The sequence below is a fragment of the Phragmites australis genome, chromosome 11 (genome assembly GCF_958298935.1).
Source record: "Phragmites australis chromosome 11, lpPhrAust1.1, whole genome shotgun sequence".
Classification (NCBI taxonomy): domain Eukaryota; kingdom Viridiplantae; phylum Streptophyta; class Magnoliopsida; order Poales; family Poaceae; genus Phragmites; species Phragmites australis.
The window spans coordinates 28,265,460-28,290,684 of record NC_084931.1 but is presented as its reverse complement, the minus strand read 5'-3'; the positions used below and the strand labels follow the sequence as shown (position 1 = coordinate 28,290,684).

At 48.0% G+C, this 25,225-nt stretch overlaps 3 protein-coding genes and 3 non-coding genes across 6 annotated transcripts; 5 read left to right on the top strand and 1 right to left on the bottom strand.

The window, feature by feature from the left end:
- Positions 1-1,153: 1,153 nt before the first annotated feature.
- On the bottom strand, positions 1,154-1,922 carry LOC133885340 (non-specific lipid-transfer protein 1-like). The gene is made up of 2 exons (XM_062325037.1): positions 1,483-1,922; positions 1,154-1,374 (listed from the first exon to the last, which is right to left on the bottom strand). The coding sequence occupies exons 1-2, from the start codon at positions 1,836-1,838 to the stop codon at positions 1,365-1,367; spliced, it is 366 nt and encodes a 121-aa protein (XP_062181021.1). The 5' UTR covers positions 1,839-1,922; the 3' UTR covers positions 1,154-1,364.
- A 5,641-nt stretch (positions 1,923-7,563) lies between these two features.
- On the top strand, positions 7,564-9,263 carry LOC133885339 (expansin-A4). The gene is made up of 3 exons (XM_062325036.1): positions 7,564-7,835; positions 7,935-8,247; positions 8,597-9,263. Exons 1-3 carry the CDS (start codon positions 7,694-7,696, stop codon positions 8,898-8,900), a joined length of 759 nt encoding a protein of 252 aa, XP_062181020.1. The 5' UTR covers positions 7,564-7,693; the 3' UTR covers positions 8,901-9,263.
- An 11,421-nt stretch (positions 9,264-20,684) lies between these two features.
- Positions 20,685-22,932, top strand: LOC133885930 (small ribosomal subunit protein eS26). Its single transcript, XM_062325704.1, has 5 exons — positions 20,685-20,820; positions 20,906-20,998; positions 21,086-21,170; positions 21,265-21,395; positions 22,611-22,932. Exons 1-5 carry the CDS (start codon positions 20,818-20,820, stop codon positions 22,692-22,694), a joined length of 396 nt encoding a protein of 131 aa, XP_062181688.1. The 5' UTR covers positions 20,685-20,817; the 3' UTR covers positions 22,695-22,932.
- LOC133885973 (small nucleolar RNA snoR99) lies at positions 21,770-21,869 on the top strand. The gene has a single exon (XR_009903303.1). It is a non-coding gene; the product is annotated as a small nucleolar RNA snoR99 (small nucleolar RNA).
- LOC133885972 (small nucleolar RNA snoR99) lies at positions 22,048-22,148 on the top strand. The gene has a single exon (XR_009903302.1). It is a non-coding gene; the product is annotated as a small nucleolar RNA snoR99 (small nucleolar RNA).
- LOC133885971 (small nucleolar RNA snoR99) lies at positions 22,249-22,350 on the top strand. The gene has a single exon (XR_009903301.1). It is a non-coding gene; the product is annotated as a small nucleolar RNA snoR99 (small nucleolar RNA).
- Positions 22,933-25,225: the final 2,293 nt, after the last annotated feature.

The following is a 25,225-nucleotide window of genomic DNA, read 5'->3' as shown; positions in this document are numbered from 1 at the left end:
AAGACAAATCAACACTAATAATATCAGTACTGATTGTTAATAAGAACCGGTACTAATACTTGCTTTGGACTCGAAATTTTAATTAACTCACGCTTTGGCTCGTTCCCTTACATCCGGCTCGAACTCCACTTCTCTCTTTGTTATCCTCAACCTTATCTATCCATACCTCACTCGATTCCACTCATCCCGTCCCAACCTGACCCGTTGCCATAGCTAATCCATCCTCTTGACCACCACCCTTATTCTCCTATCCCTCATATTATGTGCTAACACCCTCTTAAAATATGTTAGATTTTATTAGGGAATGTTTGTTTCAGCTGTAGATTATGAAAAACAATTTATAGATTGTAGACTGTAAGAAGCTAGATTGTAAAATATAGATAGTGTATTGTTACAATTCAGTGGAAGGCGAATTGTTGAATTGTTACAATCTAGGTGTTGAATTGTAACAATCTAGCTTTTACAAACAGTTGTTTACTTCAGCTTTTGGATTATGATAATAATCCAGTTTTTACAATCTAATTATTTATTTTAGCTTTTAGATTATGATTACAATCTAGCTTTTACGGTCCGAAACAAACAGAATCTTAAATATAAGGGGAATACCATTGACTAGAGACCGAAATATCAGCGGCCGGCCACAAAAGAAATTACGTACTGGGGAACATATTCCGGCCGGAGTAGAACATCACCCAGTCCTGTACCTGCTCTGATGCTAGCTTATGAGCTACCTTATTATCCAGCTTTTAGATTTTGGCACGATGTGTGTTTTCAGGTCGCCACCCTTATCCTCCTCTCCCTCGTAGATATGTGTTGCGGCCCCCCTAAACTCTTTTAGGTTTTGCCCTAGTGTGTTTCCCCTGTGTGAGTGTGGAACAAGTTCGTGTTTCTCGTGTCGACTAGACCAGCAGGGGCGAATTTTGAACCTCTTGTGTGCATACTTGGTATATTAGCATTATTTCAGATTTCATCTATACATTGTTCTTACTTGTTTCATGATTGATTGCAAGGATGAAACCTCATGTTCAGGTCAATCGTGTCTTGGTGTCGGTGATGGCTTAGCGATTGCCGGATCTCTTATCGCAAGGTTTGGAACCAGATCATCAAAGTCGCTCTTCGACAATTGACGTATCATCAAGGGGTCCACGCAAGAGACATCAAAGTATATATGTGTTCATTTATTAGGATCATCTAATCACATACTAGATCTCAGAGGACGCAGGGCTAAAGACAAACGTGATACAGGACGTACAGTTTGGCAGAACGTTCAAGGATCGTAAATGTGACAACATTAGAACTAGTAGAAGCAGCAGCCTACGGGCCCTTCTCGTGATGACTTCACCACGTTCGAGAGTTGAGACACCTCAGTTTATCCTGTAGAAAATTAGTGTCACGTTTGCGTTAAAAATCATGCTAGCTTGGAACCATCTCGTTAGATACAAGCGTGAGGAAAGTTCAAAGCCAGGGTAAAAATTCACGTACGCGTTGCAGTTCATGTTGGGGCTGAGCTTGTAGGGCAGCGGCACGCCGCACCTGCCGGGCAGCCCCGCGGCGCGGCTGATGTATGGCCCGCCCGCGGCGCCGGCCGCCACGTTCTTGAGGCAGGTGCAGATGGCGCGGCGGTCGTCCCTGGAGCGCCCCCCGGACACGAGCCGCTGGATCCCCGCGCAGCACGCCCGGGCCACCGTCCCGCCGTTCTGCACGTACCCGAGGCACGGCATCAGCGTGTTGTACACCGTGGAGCACGACACCGCCGCCCCCGCGCGCGGCGGCAGCGCCGCCAGCAGCACCAGCGCCACGAGGAGCAGCGCAGACGGCGCGAGCGCGCGGCGAGTCATGGCCCCTCAGGTCTCGTCGTGCTAAGGAGTTGAGAGTACGTAGCGGCTGTCGGTGCGTTCGCGCGGAGCTGAGCTGCGGAGGTGACACCAGCTGCTGGAGCTGGTTATATACACGCACGGCTTCGTGTTCGGAGAGACGGCCGACGACTTGGTCATCAGTCGCCGGGATAGTTTCTCCACTGTACGTGGTGTGGACACGTACTTTGCGAGGTCTGAACACCAGGTGGAATTCTTTTGTACTTCTGTTGTGCCGTGGAGACCGGAGCAGCAGAGGAGACTTGAGTCTAGGTCGTTGCCTCGTCGGCGATGAGAACCGCACCAGGCTTCCTGAATCAACGCTGCGTGTCTTGCTCGTTTGTGACGGTAGATTACCATGTGCACGGATGGTTCACACATGTAAAATTAATTTAAAATATAATAAATATTAAACTTTAAAAAAACATGTGTGTGGTTGTAAAAAGATAGCACAATGTTAATTTCTTGATTTGTGAGTGAGGATATTAAAAGTATTTTTAAAAAAAATAATTTTACATGGTGACTATTTAATCGGATTAGATGGACGATAGAGATTATTCGGAGTTGCTAAAACTTTTTTATTTTATAGAACTAGTATATATGGAAACCAGTTTGTACTCTGGAAGTACATACTCCCTACTATAATATATCACATAAATAAACTGAATATACTCCTTTTTATCACTATGAGTATACTTATATACTCATTCTAAGATACTATGATGTGAACTACATGGAAAATTTGAAAAAAAAGTTCATTAATTTTAATATATTTTGATAATACTTTTATATTTGTACTTTCGAGAGTATATACTCCCTACTATTATATACCATATAAATAAATTAGATATACTACTTTATCGCTATGAGTATATTTATATACTCATTCTAAGATACTCCGATGTAAACTAAAAAAAATAAAAAAATTCATGAATTTTAATAGATTTTGATAACACCTTTATATTTATACATAAAATATAATATACTAAAAAAATATATACAAACGACTAAAAAAATATACATACTACTTAAATAATCTTATATACTCACATGCTACATACACATATTATTTATCACATAAGATACTACCTATATTATAAAATACGTATGTAAAAATATATACTCCAAAGTACTAAACATGCTTACTATATATATATATATATATATATATATATATATATACACACACAGGAGTACAATGTAAGTTCCGTGATTTGGGTACGTATGGTTGCTGCCGAAGTAGTCCTTGTCTAGACAGACAAATATGTCCATCGGGTCTGCTCTTAGTCAAGTCGTTGTGGAAAGTGGAAACGCGTTGATGAGGTCAGTGAAGGAAGGCTCCCCTTCGTTTGGGCCTATGAGAGATGGAAACAGGCAACAGGTTGCATATGCATGTCGTCGTCCGTCAACGGCAAGGAGCAGTATATAAACTCAGTTTCATTATGGATCAATTGACTATGTCATTAGGATTGACTCAGTTTTATTATTTACTATTAATAAAGTTCGATTTTCACTCTATCTCACTAAAATACCATATTATCCACTTCATACCATCACCGTTACTTGACACGCCCGTTTTTCATCTGTTTGGCTATATAAAAAATTCATTATACCCCTGTCACCACGCAATTGAAGGTTCATACTATGAAGATTCACTATATACCACTACACCAAAAAATATTGTGTTCTATTGTTCTTAAAATTTAAAATACTATTAAAATAATTATAAAACTTCTGAAAAATATATGTTATAGAGGATCCTATTATCTAGCTTTAAAAAAAATTCAGACAAAAATATGATATGTACAATAAGAAATAAACAAGACAAATTAATGTTGTACAGACCGTGTACAATGAAATTTGTAGTCTATACAACATAAATTTGTCTTTTTATTTATCATTGTAAAAGTAATGTGTGGGTTGATTTTTTTTATCATTGAATTTTAAGAGCAATAAAACATAGTGTTTTTTTTAACCTCTTGCCTGTTGGAATGACGATATCTTTATTTTTTTTAAGGTGTCGTCCTCCAACAAGCAACAATAGCCAATTTTTGTATTTTTCAAAATGGACGTCTAGTTTTGTATTTTTTATTTTTGAAATATAAAAATGAAAAGGCCTTTTCCCAGTTGGGCCGGAAAGGTTCGGTTGATTTTAGTCAGGCCTGTAAATATTCTGTATCCGCTGGTCCCCTCCAAATCGGATTGTGAAGCAGACAACCTTTGTTTTCTTGAGGAAAATGAAGTAGACAACCTGACAAATAATCTCCTGCCCTACATTTCCATTCTCACACAATCATGCTGAAATTTGCAAATACTTTTGGGTGAGATAAGCTAAGAACAGTTAGTGCAATTTCATAAGTAGGTTGCCAAATGCTGATGGAAAAGTAAGCTATGAAAAAATGTTCTCTGTTCTACAAAGTTTCCGTGGTGGGCCCACTCTGCTATTTTTTTTCTGTTGCAAATTGTCTAATCTAATATATTATGTGGAGGGGTTTTCAGTTGGAGATCTTTAACGAACCCATGTTACCACATGCATGGTCCAACGATGCTGAAAGCAAAAGATAGGAACAAAAACCATATCAAAATTCAGACCGAAACGATCCATCCACATGAACGTGCCTTTCATCATCATGAGAAAGATCTGAGGTGGATAACGAAAAAGAAGTCTCCAGTTATTCCTACAGCTACTAGCTTTTGGGCGATCGATTCAGCATGACTTGTTCCGGCCCGATATCTGCATCAGTCGCACGTCAGCGATTTATGCAGACCCGTGATCCGTTACCCAGCGCACGAGCAATCGCTCAGGACCATATCTGCACGCATGTTAGTCCACTGCCCTTTATACATCACCACATGCCACTTGCCAGCCAGCCTGCCGGAGAGAAATGAAGATGAAACATTCAGACGCTCAGCTCAGTCATGCAATCTCAACGACTTTCAGCTACGAAAACGGTTCCTGAACGAATCAGATACTATGGCATTGCACATTCGGAGCATCAGTTTACCAAAAAGCTCTTGGGACATTGTTGTTTATAATCTCAGGTTCAGAAAATGACAGGAAAAACAAAAGCAGTGTGTTCGACCAGATCACCCATTTTCTCATGTCCAAACAAAGCATATTCCTGGCAATCATGGACCATCGCCAGGAATGCATGCAATGCAACTCTGGAAAGCTAACTAGCAGTATACTCCTAACTGTATAACGAACTCATCATCATTGTGTCTGTCCGAGTAAACAAGATACAGAGGGCGTAGGCCGCAAGATTCCCTTGGGCACATTTCATTCCTGGAGGATTTCGCAGAGATCCGATCCTAACCCGTTTGGAGGGACCTGGAGCCGAGACCGAGGGAGTTTCCTTAGCAGCGAATCCCATCACGGCAAGATCGCGCGATCTATTTCGGTGTGCACCCCCACATGGCTGCTGCCTTCCTCCCCCGGGAGGCGTCCCTGTCATATCCTCATGTGGTGCGTGCAGGAGGAATAGCTCCCGACTGTTCTGTTTCTTGCTCGCAGGCCGCAGCGGCTGGCAGATGACCGAGTGTTGATAAGTAACTTGTGGCTCTACATGGTCTGAAACAAAATTGCAAACTTTCTGAACACTATTGCTGCTGTACAGCCTATCAAACAACCGAACATTTTACTCCTACAGAGTCGTAAAAAAACAATTTACTACAGTGTTACAGGAGTAGTCATGTTGGAGTAAGCTGAAGTGTATCCGGGTAACTCGGTAAGATATTTTTTTTCAGACTGAACCTGCATGCATCTCTGTAGCAGCAGTGCAGTGCAAGTGTGCTACTCCTTGGGGGATGGGGTTAGGGGCAGCAGCACCAGACCAGAGCAGAGCAGACCAGACGATTCAGCAAGGAGTCAGCAACTGTTGGGAGCAGGACGAGTCCGAAGAGGAGGCTGTTGGTTAGTGACAGGAGATTAGCCGTAACGCCCGGGCGGCCATGTGCAACTAACGTGGCATTGGACCAGCGTCGACGGTGAGCCTAGGGAACTGTTGCTTTCCTGATATTGAACAGGGCAGGCAGGCTTGAAGGCAGCTACTTGACGTCGGTGGCATGTTATCCTTGGAAAACATGGGCAATGTAAGGGGGAGAATCAGACGGTGAACACAAAAATATTGGTAGGAATGACTTATCTAAAAGCTGATGTTGTTGGGTTAAACAAAAACTTAGGTCTGAATATTAACATGAAAATTTCACTAGCCCATGCGGACTCACATCTTGTCAAAACCATTTATTTATGTTAAAATTCGTATTAAAATGGTAGGTGAAAAAAATCAGAAGTACATAAAAGAATCAACAGGTGAATGAGTATTAGGTGAGAGATAGGCGGCCGAGAAAGACCATACGTGCGCAAAGAGATACGGAGTTGCATTTCGAGACATATGTGGCATAAGCTTGACTACAACTTCATTTTTTTACACATCTCTACTGGATACAACTGTAGCATATATTCATATGCACGTGTACACAATCCTCATACAACACACACCTTACACATACTACCTAGATTTATAACCATACGTAGCTAGAAGATCATGTTCTTATAGGGATCGAGCTTTGCTTGAAGCTGTTGGATTCATGCACAGCACAGGTCGTGTTTCACTCATCTACACAGTAACGCCATGTTCCACGCATGTGAGGTGTGTGACCATGTGACCCCCCTTGCAGGTGCAGAAGCAGGAGCCCACAAGCAGGTTTTGCCTGTTCACACATTATCTACCTTAATACGTGCACTGATCATTCAAGCCGGTAGCGTGTATTAGCTTGTTTAATCACTTGCTTGATGATTCCCTCCGTGTGGGCTGCTATTCTTTTTATCCTCTAGCTTCATGTGCTGTGTGGGCCGACAAATCGACCCGTGTTTTATACCCAATCAATTGTTGGGTGTACTCTCTGTCTGAGTTTAAACTATAGTAAGGTACCCTAGCTAACAGTTGAGCTTGACAGAGTAATTATCAGGTTGTCCCGAAGGTTTTGCAAGCTTCAGCTATCAGTGAACTTTCCTGGTTCACTCCGCTGCTGTGTGCTGTCGGGTTGGCTAATGAACACTCGCATATGAGCGTTGCATTGGCTTCCATGATTGAAGCATGTCAAATTTTTAATCCAAAATGGCGTCTCGTTGGACGAAAACGTTAAGGAACTAATGGATACTGTGGATCGTATCCGGCAGACAGCCTGCCCATGCCGCGTCCGCGCCGCGCGGCCGAGCACGGCGACACCGAACATGAGCGGATCTCCTCCGGCCCAGACAAGGCGATGGACAATCCCCTTCAGCGAACCGGCGAAGCTCGCCCGTCAGGTCCACAGAGTTATGGCGCTGCTGCTGCGACACATGCATGCTATCGAAGTCTGAATTTTTTTCATCAGAGTCCTAGCTAAGCAGCGCAGAGCAGGCTCGCGAGAGCCATGTGGGGAGTTGGCCGCGCGGGGCCGGGACCCCGCACCGCACACCAAACGCGCCCACGACACGAGCAGCTGGTGCCTGTTACGTGCGCCGCGCGCCGCGCGCCCGAGAGCAATCGCGTCCGTCCGTGGCCGTGGCCACCGGGCACGTCACTCAGGCCGTCCGCCATTTCATTTTCTGCTTTGATGGCCGCCTTTCCTCGCACCAAATCGCAAAGAATTTACACGCACGGCCCCGAGTTTTCAACCGCCACCAGCGCAGGAGCTGTGCTTTGGCTAGGCTATAAATAGAGTGGCTGGGAGGGCCAAGCTTCCTCACTGCCAGCCAGACGTTCCGAGGCCAGTTGATAGCAAGCTGCAAGCTAGCTTTAGATACCTCCTCCCTAGCTCTGAGGCTAGCTAGCCAAAAGGTCCTAGCATTAGCAATGGCCATCGCCGGTGCCCTCTTCCTCCTCTTCTCGACGACCTTCAGTCTCCTCGCCCCGCAAGCCACGGCCGGCGGCTACGGCGGGTGGCAGAGCGCACACGCCACGTTCTACGGTGGCGGCGATGCTTCCGGCACAATGGGTGAGTCCCCTGCCCTGCCCGACCGGCGAATGTATGCAGGATGCTAAGCCCTGACCAATGCTCGCGCTGACGGTGAATTCTCGGTCACAATTTTTACAGGCGGTGCTTGCGGGTACGGCAACCTGTACAGCCAGGGGTACGGCACGAACACGGCGGCGCTGAGCACGGCGCTGTTCAACGACGGCGCGGCGTGCGGATCCTGCTACGAGCTGCGGTGCGACAACGACGGGCGGTGGTGCCTGCCGGGCTCCATCACCGTGACGGCCACCAACTTCTGCCCGCCCAACTACGGCCTCCCCAGCGACGACGGCGGCTGGTGCAACCCGCCGCGCCCGCACTTCGACATGGCCGAGCCGGCCTTCCTCCACATCGCGCAGTACCGCGCTGGCATCGTGCCCGTCGCATACAGAAGGTGAGCTACATGCCGCACTGCATGTGTTGTTGGCACGAGTCAGTGGGTCACGTACGTACAGCCAGCTGACTCACAACTTCGTACCACGTCCTGGCTCGATCGCGCCGATCAACCGCGTCGGTCGGTTTGAAGGTTCGTGGGCCCCACATCCTGTTCGGTCCATTAGTAAAGTGGGCCACCCTGCAGATTTGATACGGTGCATGGGGATAGGCTCCTGTCGACGCGCATGTGCTTTGCCAGCCTTTTGGTCGTTCCTCGTAAAATCATCTCACGTACTGACCGTTGCGTGTGAGATCGTTCAACGAACTGACGACGAACGATCAACTAACGTTTGCACGAACAAACGCAGGGTCCCGTGCGTGAAGAAGGGCGGCATCCGGTTCACCATCAACGGCCACTCCTACTTCAACCTGGTGCTGGTCACCAACGTGGCCGGCGCCGGCGACGTGCGGTCCGTCTCCATCAGGGGCTCCCGCACGGGGTGGCAGCCCATGTCCCGCAACTGGGGCCAGAACTGGCAGAGCAACGCGCACCTGGACGGGCAGAGCCTCTCCTTCCAGGTCACCGCCAGCGACGGCCGCACCGTCACCAGCAACAACGCCGTCCCCGCCGGCTGGCAGTTCGGCCAGACCTTCGAGGGCGGCCAGTTCTAGAGACCATCGATCAGCTCCTCCCATCGATCACCACAAGCACCGGAGAGAGATATTAATCATTCGACAATTATCGATTTGTTTTGCTCATGCATGCAAGAGGAAGACGAAGCCTCTTCGATTATATTGAAGACAGAAGAGGCTTTGGGCTATGCTGAGGCTGCTAGTTTAGCACCCGCCTAGACGTTTCCTTCTCTGGGCCAATTAAAGGATTGGACCTCTAGCACTAGTACTTGAAGAAGAAATAATTGTAATTTTAATTCAGCTTTGAATTTGTTGTCACGTTCTTGTACTGCATCGGCCTTGTGTGGAAATCAAAATTTGCAAGGCCGGGCATCTAAGGATGATGCTCTGCTAGCTTGAGTACGTTCCTTGTTGTGGTCGGTAGGTGTGGTGACTTTTGGTGTTTTGTTGTGGTGTTACAACCCCAGGTCAGGCACATATCTTCTCCTCACATGGGTGGGGGCGAAGGCGTTCGTGGGGCAACGCATGTCCTGCGTGCCTGCGTTTCCGCGGCCACGAGCGGTGTCGGTTGCGCCGTGGTGTACTGTGCTACTGGCAGCTGCTTCAGTGTAGCAGTATATGATAATTGAGCTTTGTAATCCACTGATTTTTAAAAAAAACACCGGTAGACACACGTAAACACTCACACTCCTACACATATGCATTTATATAATACTTACTGAAGATGGAATATACGAAACTTGTGATTAGCCGATTTGATTATCCACTGTGTCGTCCTGGCGCTCGATCGATCTGCCCTTTCGTTCGCGGCTTTGCCTGCGCGCCTGGTGCGTCTCTCGGTCGATCGTCTTTTGCGTTGGCGCCATGGATGCTTTTGAAGCTGGCGAAGATGCAGTGTCGTCTGCTGCTTGCCGGTGCTGGACGCGTGTGCGGTGTGCTTTTGGTTAAAGTAGTCACTCGAGCAGGCAGGCAAACAGGTTGGTCATGTCGGAAGATAATGCAGAGCCGATGGATGTCGACATACATGGAGTGATGTAGTCTAAGAGATAGTAACACGTACTTTCACGGTTTAGCTGATCGGGTGACCCTGTCCGTCCTCGAGTCCAGCAGTTCGCCGCGGGGGAGGACGGAGAGAGTGACAGCACGGCGACGTGAAGCCTAAGTCGGAGACGGCGCGCCGTGAGGACGACACGAGGCGGTGGTTGAGACCGGGCCGGCAACATTACGTGAAAAAAAAAAACTCCATAACTCGTCACCGATATGACAGAATATATAACCGTCCGTTCGCCGGACGCCTCCACTCCATCGTTAGATTCGCTGTAAGAGGGTTTGCATTCCCGGTGGCGGCACTGGTCCAGTGGGAGGAATTTTTTATTTTTATTATTTTTCAATATTTACAAAAGTATAGGTCTATTTTAAAATATTACATATTTAGTCTATCATCGTCCGCTGGAAGGACGACAGCAAAATATCACCCGTTCAACTAGCGACACATTTTAAAAAAAAGTAAGATGTCTCCTTCCAAAGAGCGGCAACTTAAAAAAAAACACTACGTTTAATTAGTCTTAAAATTTAAAACAATATCAAAATAGTCATGAAAAATTCTAAAAAAAGTATGATGTATATGATGCTATAATTTATCTCTCCAAAAAATTTCAACTCAAACAAATACTTTTACAATGAGATACAAATTTGTATTTTTATTTCTTATTGTACAAATCATATTTTTGTCTAAACTTTTTTAGAGCTAGATCATAGCGTCCTCTACGACATACATTTTTCAGAATTTTTCATTACTATTTCAATAGTATTTTGAATTTTGAGAAGAATAGAACGTATTATTATTTTATTTTATTTTATTTTTTAAAAGGTGTCGCTCGTTGGATAGATGACACCTTGCTATCGTTTGACCAACTAACAACTTAGGTTAGATCTGCAATATTTTAAAATGAGCGTTTACTTTTGTAAATATTTAAAAATAAAAATATAAAGATTCCAGTGGGGCCCAGCGGGCTAGTGCCGTCTGAAGAAACTCGTCAACCGTATAACTGAAATGGGCCAAGAGCCCGTTAGTATTGCGTCAGGATCTCCATAGTGGCTGCGTAGCCCAATGAAATCATGCGGAGATGGACGGATGGGTCACAGTTTGATATGAGGGCCCATTACAACACGAGGGATGTTTAGCCCGGCATGCTTGGTTTCCTTCTCAACCTTATCTAGCATTGCTTTTGGGCAAGGCATGGGCCGGACAAAGCTAGGCAATGAAATAACTAGCTGTTTCCTGTTTAGTTGTTTTGCCAACGGGAAAAGCTTGCCGAATGCTAGTGCGCTGGATACATGTCTGTCCCGATTGAAAAAATTATGTCAACAGCAGAGGACTCATCGTCAGCCAAATATGGGCACGACTCCTGATTCTCAGCATGCAGCCTTTTCCTTCCTGCTCGCTTTCCGTCACACCACGCGCTCGCCTTGCTGCCGCGGGAGAGCCGAATCGGCTTGCCCCATGAAGCTAGCTTGCCAAGCAAAACAATTTTCTAGAACTAGTCCCAAATATATATCCTCGCTGGCTAGTTGTGGTTAGGTTAGGCTAGTGCTATCTAAGTGGGTCGTATTTATTGGACCGATCTGAGGTATGGTACTATAGACACGATTCAAGCGTAGATGAGCTGGATCGGTACGACATGGTATGACGGGTCGTTTCTGGGTCGAGTGCGCGGCACGTCGTGCTGGCACGTGCACAGTCTAGTACGGGCACGGACCACCCTACCCCACCCCGGTCGCCCACATCGCCTCCGGGCCACCCTGCCCACCTCAGACACGCCGCCGCTTGGCCTCGCCTCCGCCCTGCCCCGGACACCCCTCCTCGCTCGATCGCCCCGCCCTCGCTACTGCTCCGCCCGCCCCGGCCACACCACTGCCCCGCGTCCACCCCGCCCCAGATGCCCCGCCACCCCTCCCCACCCCGCCGGGCCACCGTACCGTAACCGTGCCCGGACTGGTCTGACACGGTATGATCGGCCACGGGCCGTACCGTGGGTCACGCCACCGGCTAGGGATGGCAATGAGTCTAGACCTGTCGGGTTGTACCACCCCATACCTATACCTGTGTGAAAAAATTACGCCCGCTACAATACCCATACCCGCACACGGGTACGATATTTACTTGTACCCGTACTCGTGCGGGTAATGGGTACCCAACGGGTTACCCACACCTGTAAACTCACCATCAACGATCGGAAGGGGCGACAGAGGGTGAGGCGACGGTGACGACAGGGAGGGGTGACGGAGGAGGAGGCAACGGCGACGGAAGCCACTGGGAGGGGCGGCGGAAGCCCACCTAGGCTCAACTAGCCCGATTAGGTACACGAGTACGGGTAGTAGGAGAACGGGTATGGGTAGTAGGAGAACGGATCCGTACCCGCTCCACCCGATGGGTGACGATTTTCCCCATTAATAAACCCGCGAATATAAAAAGTGGTACATACCTAGCCCCTAATGGAGTAACTATCCACCGGATTTCGGGTTTCGGAGCCCATTGCCATCTCTACCACCGGCACAGCACAACCCGATTGTTTAGCCGGACTTGTCAGACCGTACCTTAATCGGATTATACTAGTTGAGCTTGTTCCAGACCAGTCCGATAGACCCATTTAGATAGGTCTGGTTGGGCGAGTTTTTTTTATTTTTATATTTTTTCGAGTTTAAATTTAAATAAATAGATTCTCGGCGAAAAGATTTGCAAAAGTAGGCGCCCACCGCCCTCTCAGAGGGCGGGTACGGGTGCTAACCGCCCCCTGAGAGGGCGGTAGGCCTTTCCGCCCGGGCCCCACAGCTAACCGCCCCCTCAGGGGGCGGGTAGAGGTCCTTACCGCCCCCTGAGAGGGCGGTAAGGGCGCCTCCCGCCCGCCGCCCCGCGCCGGCCCCCTGCGCCCTGAGTCTATATAAACCCCGAAAATTGGAGAAAGAACCAGAAAATTCGGAAAAAAAGAAAAATTGAGAAGAGAGAGGAGAAGAGAGGAGAGGAGAGGGGAGGAAGAGAGATCGGCGAAGCCCTGCTGCATTTGGGCTGCGAATTTGGAAAAAAAAATCAGGTCAATCTTTTTATCCTTTTTATTGTTGTTAATTAGTGCAGTAGTAGTATATGACATATATTTTAGATAGTTAGATCTAGGGTTTAGAAAATTGTAAAATTTAGTTAGAAAATTAGTATATTATTTTCAATTTGTTACCTGTAGTATATTATTTGTAGTATATTATTTTTAGTATGTTGTTTGTAGTATATAGTTTATAGTATATTACTTGTACATGCAGACGTATGAGTCAATAGTAGATGATAATTTACGAACCTAGGGTAGCATTTAAAAACTATTTTATCCGATAATCAGAAATATAGTTTGTTGTCTTAACATGTGTTATGTTTGCGGGTGTTTCCAGGAATGGGAGATAAATTAATTTTTCAGATATATTATGGTGAGGGTGAAATTATGTACGGTCCCAACGGTGTAGATCTCTCTGGATTTCGCTATGTTATGAAGGGGCTTAGTAAGGCTAATGAGAGGACTATTGTGGGGGTGTGCAAATGGCTCATGCGGTTTTTCCAATTGGATCCGCAGCAATATGAGCTGAAGTTGAAAGGTGTTCTGAGCCGTGCTAGTCATGGATACTTTGGTGAGGTTGTTCTCATCAAAGCCACATCAACTTGGAGGCAGTATATAGATATATGCTGTGAACGTGGCATGCCGCTTATTTTATTAGCTGCGGCGTACCTGAAAGATCAAAATGAGGTGAACTCTGAAGAAGCAGTAGCAGGACCAAGTGAGGCAGTGGAAGATGAGTCAGAGGCGGCTAATGTAGGGTCTAGAGAGGAGGTTGGTGATGTTCCAGACCTGGAGCCGATGGGTGTAGCTGATGAAGGGGAGCACATCCCTAGCATCATTGAAGATATGGATTTGGAGGATGAAGAGTTGGAGGAAGGCCTTGCCGATGGGGATTCTTCTGATGAGGAGGGTAATGCTGCAGTTCCTGCGGAGTGGTGGGATCAAGAATTTTCGAAGTTGGTGGTTAGCGAGGCTGACCAGACACCGTGGCCATACCATGAGAATGAGGTGTCACAGGGTGCTATGTACCCTACAAAAGAGGCAGTTATTGATGCTGTGAAATTCTGGTCGTTGTCTCTTCATAGGCAATTCAAGGTTGTTAAATCAAGTAAAAGAGAGTACGATGTGAAGTGCTCGGTTCCTGAGTGCCCTTGGCGGGTGCACGCATTTAGAGGGAAATGGGTAGACTACTGGCAATGCTCAATAGTTAAGGAACATAATTATCATATTGAGAAAATAGAGTTCGCCCATCGGAACATGTCTTCTGCTTTCATTGTAAATGTTATGTACGGAGAGATTATGGACAACCTAAGGTATGAGTCACGATCAATAATCCGTGCTATTGAGCAAAGGTTTCAATACACAATAAATTATGCGAAGGCATGGAGGGCGAAACAAAAGGCTATTGAGATTAGGTTCGGTACATATGAAGATTCGTATCACAATCTACCTCGTCAATTAGCCACAATTTGTGCAAGAAATCCAGGCAGCTACTATGATATCAAGCATTACCCCTCTACTGATGTGGAGTACAATGGAAAAAGAGTGTTGCAGCGTGCTTTCTTTGCATTCGGTGCAACTATCAAAGCATTTAGATATTGCCGACCCATCATATGCCTAGATGGAACATTCCTAACTGGGAAGTACAAAGGGCAGATATTGTCTGCAATAGGGGTCGACGGTAACAACCAAGTGCTGCCACTAGGGTTTGCGTTCGTGGAGAGTGAGAATGGGGACAACTGGTATTGGTTCCTAGAGCGGGTGAAGCATGCAATTGTTCTTGACCGACCAGCTGTGTGTCTCATTCATGATAGACATGCATGATTGTTGCAGGCTTTGCTGGATATGCAACACGGTAGCGTGCGATGGGGTGTACCAGTAAGTGGCCAGATCTCAAAAGCAGGTGGTGCATGCGCCATATGGGTGCAATCTTATACAGACAGTTTAAAAACAAAGAGTTAATGAAGCTCTTCAAGAAGTTGTGCAGTCAGAACCAACAACGTAAGTTCAATGCATTATGGGCAAGACTTGATGAACTGACTCTTAAACAAACTGCGGAGGCCGCACCTAACCGTGAGGAACCAATAGCTCTCGGTCGGCTCCCAACCGATACTCCGCAGATTGTACGGAGATCTGGCTCATCTATTAGGAGCTTTTCACAGTGGATACGCAATGAGCCTAATGAAAAATGGGCTCTGCTGTAGGACAGTGGTGGTGCCAGGTATGGAGTGATGACTACAAACCTTGCAGAGGTTTATAACTGGGTCATGAGAGGAATGAGGTCCCTACCACTAGTTGGAATTGTAGAAGGCATTTTGCATGGCACCTGCAAGTACTTCATTGATCGGTTTGCAGCTGCTAAGGTTGTAATGGAGGACAATCGTATGCTTTATGGCCGGATGCTATATGAGTACATGGAGAAGGCAAATAGGAAGGCCCACATGCATCGCGCAAATCAAGAGGGCACAGCAGAGCACAGGTTCAGTGTCCTGTGTCGGGATAAGGGTCAGAGTGGGGGGGGGGGTAGACGTGAGCGGTATGTTCAAGAGTGTGTGCTAAGGAGTGGGACATGCATATGTAGTTGTCAGAAGCCACAATTACTCCACAAACCTTGTACACATGTCATAGCTGCGTGCGCGTAGCACCATATGCTTCCAAGGCAATATGTGTCACAATATTTCATGAAAGATCAAGTACTGAACACCTGGAACCAGGAGCTGTATAGTTACGGTATTGTTGACACTTTTACAAGTAACCCAGGGCCTTCAAGAATATATGTGCCTGATTTGGGAAAGATGAAGAACGCATCGGGCCGAAGACAATCTCGGCGGATTCGTAACGATATGGATGAATCCGAGGCTGGCCCTAGGATGCAGCGATACAGTCAGTGCAATGAAGTAGGTCACACTTACAAATATTGTCCCAAAAGTGCAGGCGGTGATGCACCTGTTGTGTAGGTCAGCTAGTTTTGTACTTTGTATTAATATGTGTTAATTTCGCGTATGGTTAATTTGCATTCGAAGTTTGTTGTTCTTGTATTTATTTCTCAATGTACTAATGTACATGTGTTTCAAATGCAGAGATGGCTCAGCCTTCGACCCCAGAGCTTTTGGACCCTGCCGTGGACAAGAAGCATCGCAGCTTCTTATCCGCCGAGCACCAGACGGACCTAGGAGTGTTTCGCCCACGAGGCCCTGGAGAGCTGCTGACGGTAGACGAGCGCTGGACCCACAGGTACTTAGAAAAGCTGATGGTGTTACATATCATTTCGCTGTTGTTGTTACATATTATTGATGTACTGCAATACTTATAGGTTGGGAGCGGCCGGACTCCTACCGCTTTGCCGGTTGGTCGAGGCCCGAACGACAGAGGACCCCGAGGTTGTGGCCCATCGTTTCTACTTCGATCGGTCGCTGATAGCAGCACTGGTCGACCGTTGGAGGCCGGAGACACATACGTTCCACCTACCGTGCGGAGAGATGACCCGACCCTGCAGGACGTCTCCTACCTCTTAGGCCTTCCTTGCACGGGAGCTGCGGTTGGGGTGATCGATATGCAGGCTAACTGGATGAACGACATGCATCAGCGATTTGGGCCGGTGGAGCGAAAGGCGGATGCACCCCCGTACGTGCCTGAGTTCTTAGCCGATGCACGAGGGCCAATGAAGAAGTGGATCCTACAGTTCCAGGTATGGTAACATGCAACCTATCGATTCCTAACAAATTATGTCGTAATGATTATTTCTGACACCAGTCATATATGCAGCCGACGTACATCCACCCACAAGCCAACGCATACGCGGTCTCGAGACATTTGGAGGCCTACCTCCTTTGGTTGTTTGGGTGGGTGATGTTCACTAGTGGCCAAGGCCAACTGGTTACGAGGACCCTTGTACTGTACGCCCGGTCGATAGCGGACGCACATGCAGAGGATGTACCGCAGTTCAGCTGCGCATCAGCTGTTCTTGCTGCGACGTATCGGGCGCTCTGCGACGCATGCATGAAGAAGGAGGCGCTAGCCACTTTTGCCGGGTGTCCACTTCTTCTTCAGCTATGGTCGTACGAGCATTTCGCCATAGGTAGGCCGGTGGTGGATCGCTCCCCGTACCCAGAGGAGTGGTACGGCGAGATGGAAGAGGACGCGCCGACAATGGCCTCGCTGTGGTGTCGTCGACGGGTACGCAATTTACATTAACAGTTTCGTTCGTACTATGTTACTCTCTAAATATCTGTATTGATGTTTGTCACTCAGTCACACTGGGCCCACGAGCAGCCTCGTAGCACGTACGAGCATTTTCGTACCCAGTTTGACATGCTACGTCCTAACGATGTGGTATGAGAGCCATACAACGTTCGGGCCGTTCATACACGTGCAGGGTCGGGATTGTCACCCTTGTGCACCCGTGACGAGGAGTACTGGCTCACCAAGGCACCCCTTGTCTTCGACATCTACGTCGAAGAGTACTCACCGCAGCGCGTCATGCGGCAGTTTGGCCGTCACCAGGCATTCCCGCTCGTCCCCATCCGTACAGTCCCCTTGCACGTCCACAGGTACATTTGATAAATTTTTGTTTGAGCAACCTTCGTTTCAGTTTGCCTTACATTTACCGTAGTTTCAATGCAGGTACACGCGGAAAGGCCAGCCAGCTGGCCACCTCTGGGCGGACCGCTTGGCCCCTTACTTGGCCCAAGCGCTACAGGACGTCGTTGATGAGGCGCGTCCCCACACCGAGGGAAACTTTACGGAGTACCTACGGTGGTACGTACCTCGTACGCGGACTCGTGTCACCTACACCCCTGATGATGTCCGGGGCCACGTCGCATCGACAACGGAGACATACCCGGTGCATTGGGACGAGGACGCTGCTTTAGCAGTAAGTCATTTTCTGAAGTCCGTACTACATATTGAATGAACATAACCGTATAATTTAATTGTTTACTATTGTTCGTATCCGCAGACAGATATCATTTATGATGTAAATAGGGATGCAGCTGTTGCCATGGACCGCCTCCGGCAAGGGCATCACCTAAGTGCGTCGGATGTTGCGAGCTTCATTAGACGGGTTTTCGATAAGACGACGCGCGCCCTAAAACTCACCTCCTGCCGATCTACCACAGATGCAGCAGGGCCGCCTCCCAGGACGAGTGGTGCACACGCCGAGTCGTCTCGGCCGTCAGACGTGCACCGACGTTCTTCAGTGTCGGCACCCACACGACCCCTCCTATCACGTCTTGGAGGGTCCGAGCAACATGGTACAAATTATACTTTTGAAAATTATTGATCAATATCCTTTACTTATTGTTATTAAACATTCATTATGTCCGTCTCCACAAGTCTCGACGCAGCCTCGTAGATTGAGCCCTGTACGTCCACAGTCAGGTACTCCGGGAACCCTTCTTCCTAATTTCTAGTACTTTTAGCAAAATAAGTTAGAATTGTGCTCAGGTTACTTCGGTGACGAGGCCGGTCCGTCTTTAGCGGCCCCACACCCTACCCCCCCCCCCGCAACGTACTACGGCACGTCAGCGTGGCCTTCTTCTGCTGCACCGTCGTACCACGCAGGTACAATTATATATTTTTTACTACTACTTTCAATACCATATTGTTCGTATCTAACGTGATTATTTGTTCACAGGCCCCTCCAGCCAGTACACATGGACGCCTGCCGAGCCTTCACAGTCCTCCTACCCTAGTCAGGAGGATGAGGCTGGCCCCGACACCGCATACGACATCGTCCGTGACTTCTTCGGGGGCACACCTGACTACGACGTCCTTCAGCGGTCCCAGGTTTCCAGTGCACCGCTTCGGACCCAGCCCACGCATGACGAGCCCTCGACACCGGTGGTCCCTACTAGGCCTAGCAGACACGTCGGCCCACCTGACCCCCTCACCTACTCCAGGGGTCACGTGAGGGTTAACCAGCGGCATCGGGACCACGATGGGGCGCACAGACGACGGCAACGAGGGAGGCATGAGTAGCATTTTACATTTTTTGTAACTAACATATGCGTATTCGCTTCGTGATGTGCTCATATGTATTAAGACACGTTCACTTTGTATGGTCGACTTAGCATTTCGTAAATGCATTTCATATTCAGACACGTTCAATGAACAAGTGACCACACCACTAAACTTTAACCATGACTTGACAACACAATGTGACAACACTACCTAGCTTTTTCAAATCAGTAAATGACAACACGGGTACCAATAAACGTGGAATCTCTGACCATGGGCAACGACAAAACTGTCCTATTCTTCAAGATGGAATCCGATGCTCCTCCCGCCAGCTACGCCCATGCCCTAATTCCTTTCTTTAAGAGCGAATCCAATGCTCCTGCCTCCCCCAACTATAAGTAGCCAAACCTCCTTACGGAGAAGCATCGCTCATTTCTCATATCTCTCAGGTGCAATGTCTTCCTCAGCTCCATCGAGCCCACCAAAGAAACATTTGAGGACTACCGTACCTGAAGGTCTCGAACCATCAATGTGCTTCTGTGGTGACCTTTGTAAGCTCCGCGAGTCGCAGGACATCTCATACACCTATGGACTACGCTTCTTCATGTGTGCCAACTACGAGTATGACAAGCCTCGCAATGCAACAACTGCTTATCGACCGGTACGGTAACAGATGCCCGCCTCATCTCTTCCGATTACGCACCCTCTTTTACTAACCGCTCATCTTGTTCCATTTGTTCAGTCCCCTCCACCGCTCCGTGATTTTATTCAGTGGCTCGACAATGAGCAAAATGACTCACAGAAGCTGTGGGTCGACATGAACATGAGGTGGAGAAGGGAAGCGTACGCACGTCGGGAGTACGAGCAACAGCAAGAGGAACTTCGTCTCAAGCGGGAGGAAGAAGAGCGCATGAGGAAGGCGGCGCACGACAGTACCGTGGCTCAGGCTCGAGAGGCTGAGAGGGAAAGGAAGTGGGAGAGAGCCCGCCGTGCTAAGGCGGCAGGTCCCGATGCCCTCCGAAAGGGAAAGTATCCTAGATGCACGCAGTAGAGAGTACCTAATGTAACCCGACATACTTTCCTTCCCTAAGGCATGTTATGATTAGGATCGACGCACTAATAAGGTCTTAGTGCGAACCGTACATGTCACCTTTGTTTTCGCATCGTGTCGTCGCGGTTACAGTGTATTGTAATGTTTTCATCATGTGTTCAATACTATGTTTGTCCTCGTTCGCACCCCATACCCACGTAAAATGCTGCAACTACTAATTACTGATTTTTTCCTCCCGTTATTACATAACCTACTCCAAATTTAATTTCTTAATTTCCTTACACCCCTTCTTTTTTTTCCTTCAATTAAAAAATAATATATTTTTATAGGAAAAAATGGAAAAAAATTAATTTTACATGAAAAAATCCCCTAACCGCCCTCTCAGAGGGCGGCTAGGGGCTAACCGCCCCCTGAGAGGGCGGTTAGCCCCTCTTGCCGCCCTCTGAGGGGGCGGTTAGGCCTACCACCCTCTCAGGGGGCGGTTAGCACACGTACCCGCCCTCTGAGAGGGCTACAGGCCTCTGAGAGGGCGGTGGGCGCCTACTTTTGCAAATCTTTTCGTCGGGAATCTATTTATTTAAATTTAAATTCGAAAAAATATAAAAATAAAAAAACTCCTGGTTGGGCAAACGATCCAGACCCTAAGTGTCCACGTGACCCATTCGTCAGTATCTGCTCATGACTGGGCAATAAGCCCAAACAATACGGTCCAGATAGTTTTCTTGTTCCCAACCCGCTGTTTATAAATCCTCCCCCTCCCCATCTGCGAGGAACCCTAGAGGAGGCGCACCCGGCGGCTGGAGCTACAGAGCTCGAACTCTTGCGCTGCCGCCACCTCCGATCCGCAGCCATGGTGAGCGCTAAACCACAAGATTGATCTCCCTCGTTTTCCCATGGAACTCCCAGCTAATCCATTTGCTCCCTTGTTCTCTCCTCAGACCTTCAAGCGTCGGAACGGCGGCCGCAACAAGCACGGCCGCGGCCACGTCAAGTACATCCGCTGCTCCAACTGCGCCAAGTGCTGCCCCAAGGTGCGTAATCACATCTGCACCTCCCTCGCTGTCTCTCTGCATCCGCGCGCTGATTCGGTTGTGGTTCTTGGTCGGTGCCCGTCTCAGGACAAGGCGATCAAGAGGTTCCAGGTGAGGAACATCGTGGAGCAGGCCGCCATCAGGGATGTCCAGGAGGCGTGCGTCCACGATGGTAAGCGCGTCGTCTCATGCCGCCTATCTGTTTCGTCAAGAAAGCCTCTTGATTTTGTTGGCTAACGAGCGTACAAATGTTTTTCTTGGCTCAGGGTACGTCCTCCCCAAGCTGTACGCCAAGGTGCACCACTGCGTCTCATGCGCCATCCACGCTCACATCGTCCGCGTCCGATCCCGGGAGGCCCGCAGGGACCGCAAGCCGCCAGAGCGCTTCAGGCGCAGGGTATGAGTTCTGAACTGTGTTATCCGGCAGTTGTATATCGTTTTCAGATAATTTCACGGTGAAAACGCATCTTCTATAGAAGATCGCGAATAGATTTGTCAATGCGCATTTGCTACTTGTGTCCTGATTCGGTACTGCACGGTCCCTGTAAGTTGATATCCATATAGTTTTAGCTGATCATTAGGGATGGGTAAAAGTAGTGAATTGACTGAAAAATATCCTGAGCTGGGCTGATCTATTCCCTATTCGTAGTTATGCAATTTTTGGAATGACCGCAGTGGTAACTAGCATACCCAATTTTTGGTTTAGGCGAAGTTTTACCATGTTTGAATTTATGTTTGGTATTTGAAGTCTGCCCCGATGGCAATGACACTGTTCTGGAGTGATGAACTGGTTTCTAACATTTACTACCATTTCATTCACTTTGTCAGCTGTTAACCATATTTTCGGCCAATTGTTAAGGTTGGGAGATGTTCACACATAGATTACTCTTGTATAACTTTGCTGATCTTTCAACTGCCATAGTTATTCTTGTTTTGTGCCTGACTTCGGCTGGAATTTGGATTTTATGTTTCTTAACCACTTTTCTGTTTCCATAGGATTCTATCAGGTTTCTATTAGGCTTTCCAAATGCCCCTATGGCTAGTACACTGTGCCCGTGGGATGAATAGGTCCCAACATTTACTTCCATTTACTTCAATTTGTCAGCTAAGATACATAGTTCTTTAGCTGTTCATTAAGAATGGGAAACAAGTATACTTTTTGTACTAAGGTATACTTACCTTTTGAGCTCGTTCATACTTCGAATATCATATGTTTGGGACTTCTATGTTGCCCCGATGGCAATTACACAGTGCCTGTGGGATGAACAGGTCCCGATATTTACTACCATTTTGCTCACTTTGTCAGCTAGTATCCATACATTATTAGCTGATCATTTAATAATGGGAAATGTTAACATGTATACGAAACATATATGTCCAATGTGTTATTTTTGTTCCCACTTTGATGAATATTTATGCCCTAATTTGTTAGGCAACTCACAATGTAGAGCTTTGTATGTTTCTTATGTACAGTATGTAATGCGGCATCTGGAGTCTATTTTTTCCTCTGTTCTGTTCCATGACTCAGTTATTCAAATTTTCATCCAGTGACATTCATGTACATTAGAATTTGAATTCGTGGTGGCTGATCTGTTGCCTTCTGTTATTTCAGGAGGAAAGGCCGGCTGGGCAAGGCCCCCGTCCTGGTCCTGGTCCTGCTGGTGCTGCTCCGGCACCAAACGTCGCTCGTCCATAGTTTATCTGCTCAGCTCTCGAGTCCTTGACAATGTGAAGTCTGGCCTGTTGGTAGCTATGAATCTCTTATTCATGATCATTGTCAGTTAAGGGAGTGTGAAGTTTTCTGGTGGAAGGGGAAGTAGGAATATTCGTAAGAGAGTAGCGTCTCATTTTGGTGCCATTTCTACTTTTGCGCTTTTGCTGAAGAGGTTCCAAAACACTGATGAATTCTACCTATGATGATTTTACTTCTCTGATTTCGTTTTTCGCTGAGCTTCGTTCCTTCTTTGTTGAGATTTTGCCCAGGCTGTCGCCTATTTCTCGGTTCCTTACGTTTGTGTCGCCCACATCCCTCGGTTCTTTGTCGCGGCAGTCTGTTTCCCAGGTATTCGGTCAGTTAGACGCATTTGTGGCTCAATCACGTCGGTAATCAACAGCCTAGTACACCTTGGGCGACTGGATCGCGCACCCCGCGGCCCGCTCATTAGTCGGCCCAACTCATCCGACACGCTGCCCGGTAACTAGCGAGCTCAGGCGAAGGGCCACTCGGGGCAGCAAAGGACGGCTGGCGGAGGGGAGAGGCCGGGGGAGAGGGTGCTGGCGCGCGATGGCCATGCTGACGCGGTGACGCCGGATGCGTAGATGAGGAAGGAAGTGCGACAGGCGACTTGCGGTCGCCCTAAGCGACCTATAACAACATTCCCGCGCTAGGCAGGCCACGGCCATTTCTGTATGGACCATTTGTCCCTCCGCCTGCATTGTGGCGCGGACCTGTGCCGCCGTGGTCCTCGAACCCATTTCTGCCTTCTTAACCGTGCCAAAAAGCATAAAGCTGAACAGTTTTTGGTCCGGTTCCAGCCCATGATCTGGCCCTTCACAGCACCGAAAATCGCACAAATCTTTTACGAAGCGTACCGCGATCGTGCACGTTGGCAGAACGTGCCCCCCACTCTCTAACCAGTCCTCTCCCTCTACGGACGTACTGGCCACATTTGGCTCTGCAGCCAGAAGGCTATAACCCATCCAGTAAGACTGACACCAACTGATCCTGTCGCGACAAAGCAGCTGTGTCAGGCCGATACGTTCCGTGCCGGCCGTCCCTTTCACCCTTCATCATCGATCCTGTAACACCATCACGGAGAGAGACCGAGTCCCTGGCAGAAGAACGAGACCGTGAATCAATCAACACAACGCCTACCTATCCGTGCCCGTCTCTCAACAATTAAACCGCAGGCACGCAGCCGTCAGCAGCAGTCCCGGCTTGTTGCAGCCCTTGTTGCGTTGCGCTGTCTTGCACTGTCTCGCGGCGAAGGCGACTTCCCGCGGACGTCCCGCCGTCGAGTCCTCGGTTAATCGCTTGGAAAGAGCGGCCGTTGCATGGCGTCGCGCCATCGGCCGTGGGGGCGCTCGTCGCGCAGCGCAGCTAGCAAACGCGGCGCGCGTCCCTTGAATCGGTTGGGGCGGGGCGATCGTGGAGCGGACCACCCCATGCGTCGGCCTCGGCGCACGGCCAAAGAAGGGCGAGGGCGCTTTGGAGAGAGCGGAGGGCATGATCGATGCCACTGCCGGACTGCCGGTAGCTGTCCCGGTCCCCGCCTCCTGGTGTGCCGATGCTAATAATTGTGATTTTGCAATCATTCGCGCCAGCGGCATCTTTGCTTCATATGGTCTTGGTTTTTTTCCCCCTCTCCCCACCACTTTTGTTTGTTTCTTTTCCATAGTCCAAGCAAGGAATTTCGAATTAGAGTATGTTTGGTAGGGATTCAGATTTTTGGGAAATGTTTCAGTTTCAGATTTTTCTTAAAAATATTTCTCTGGTAAATTAGAATTACCGAAGGAAACCGTTTGACTAGCTGTCTGAATTCGAAGAGGATATTGCTGTAATTGACCATTTTACTCTTGACTGACGTGCTTTTATATTTGACTTTTCTTTTAATATAACTATTATTTATTTCACTTTTCTTTTAACACAAATAATATTTCTCTTATCTCCTCCCTTATCCACTCATCTCCCCCCTCTCTCTCGACAGCATGGCAGGCGGGCGGCGCGGTGGGTGGCAACCGAGTGCGGTGGTCGAGCAGGCGGTGCGAAGGCCCGAGCGGGCAGTGAGCTTCAGGTGAGCAGGCGATGCGGTGGCCCAGCAGGCGGCACGGTTGGCGTCGGGTGAGGGCAAGGATGGAAACGGGATTGGAGAATCAACTGAAACGCCTCCCATCCTGTTTCACCGATTCTGCCTGATTTGAGGAAAAGATTCTACTGTTGCCTCGTTTGGCAACTGATTCTCCCGAATTGGGAGAGAATCAGAACCGATTTTGTGTGCCAAACGGGGCCTTAGGTAAGTGCTAGTGTTTCCTTCCCACTGTGCACTCACTGTTGATTTTTTAAATCCTTTTTTCCTGTTGAAAATGACCAATTGTTTCTCAGGATCCGTTTGTTAGAGCTCCCCTGATCCAAATTTTCTGGGGACAGTGATTTTCTGTGAAAAGTGATTTTGTGATTAAAAGTGATTCTTTAATGATTTGTTAAGGTAAACTCTATAGAGTAAGTAA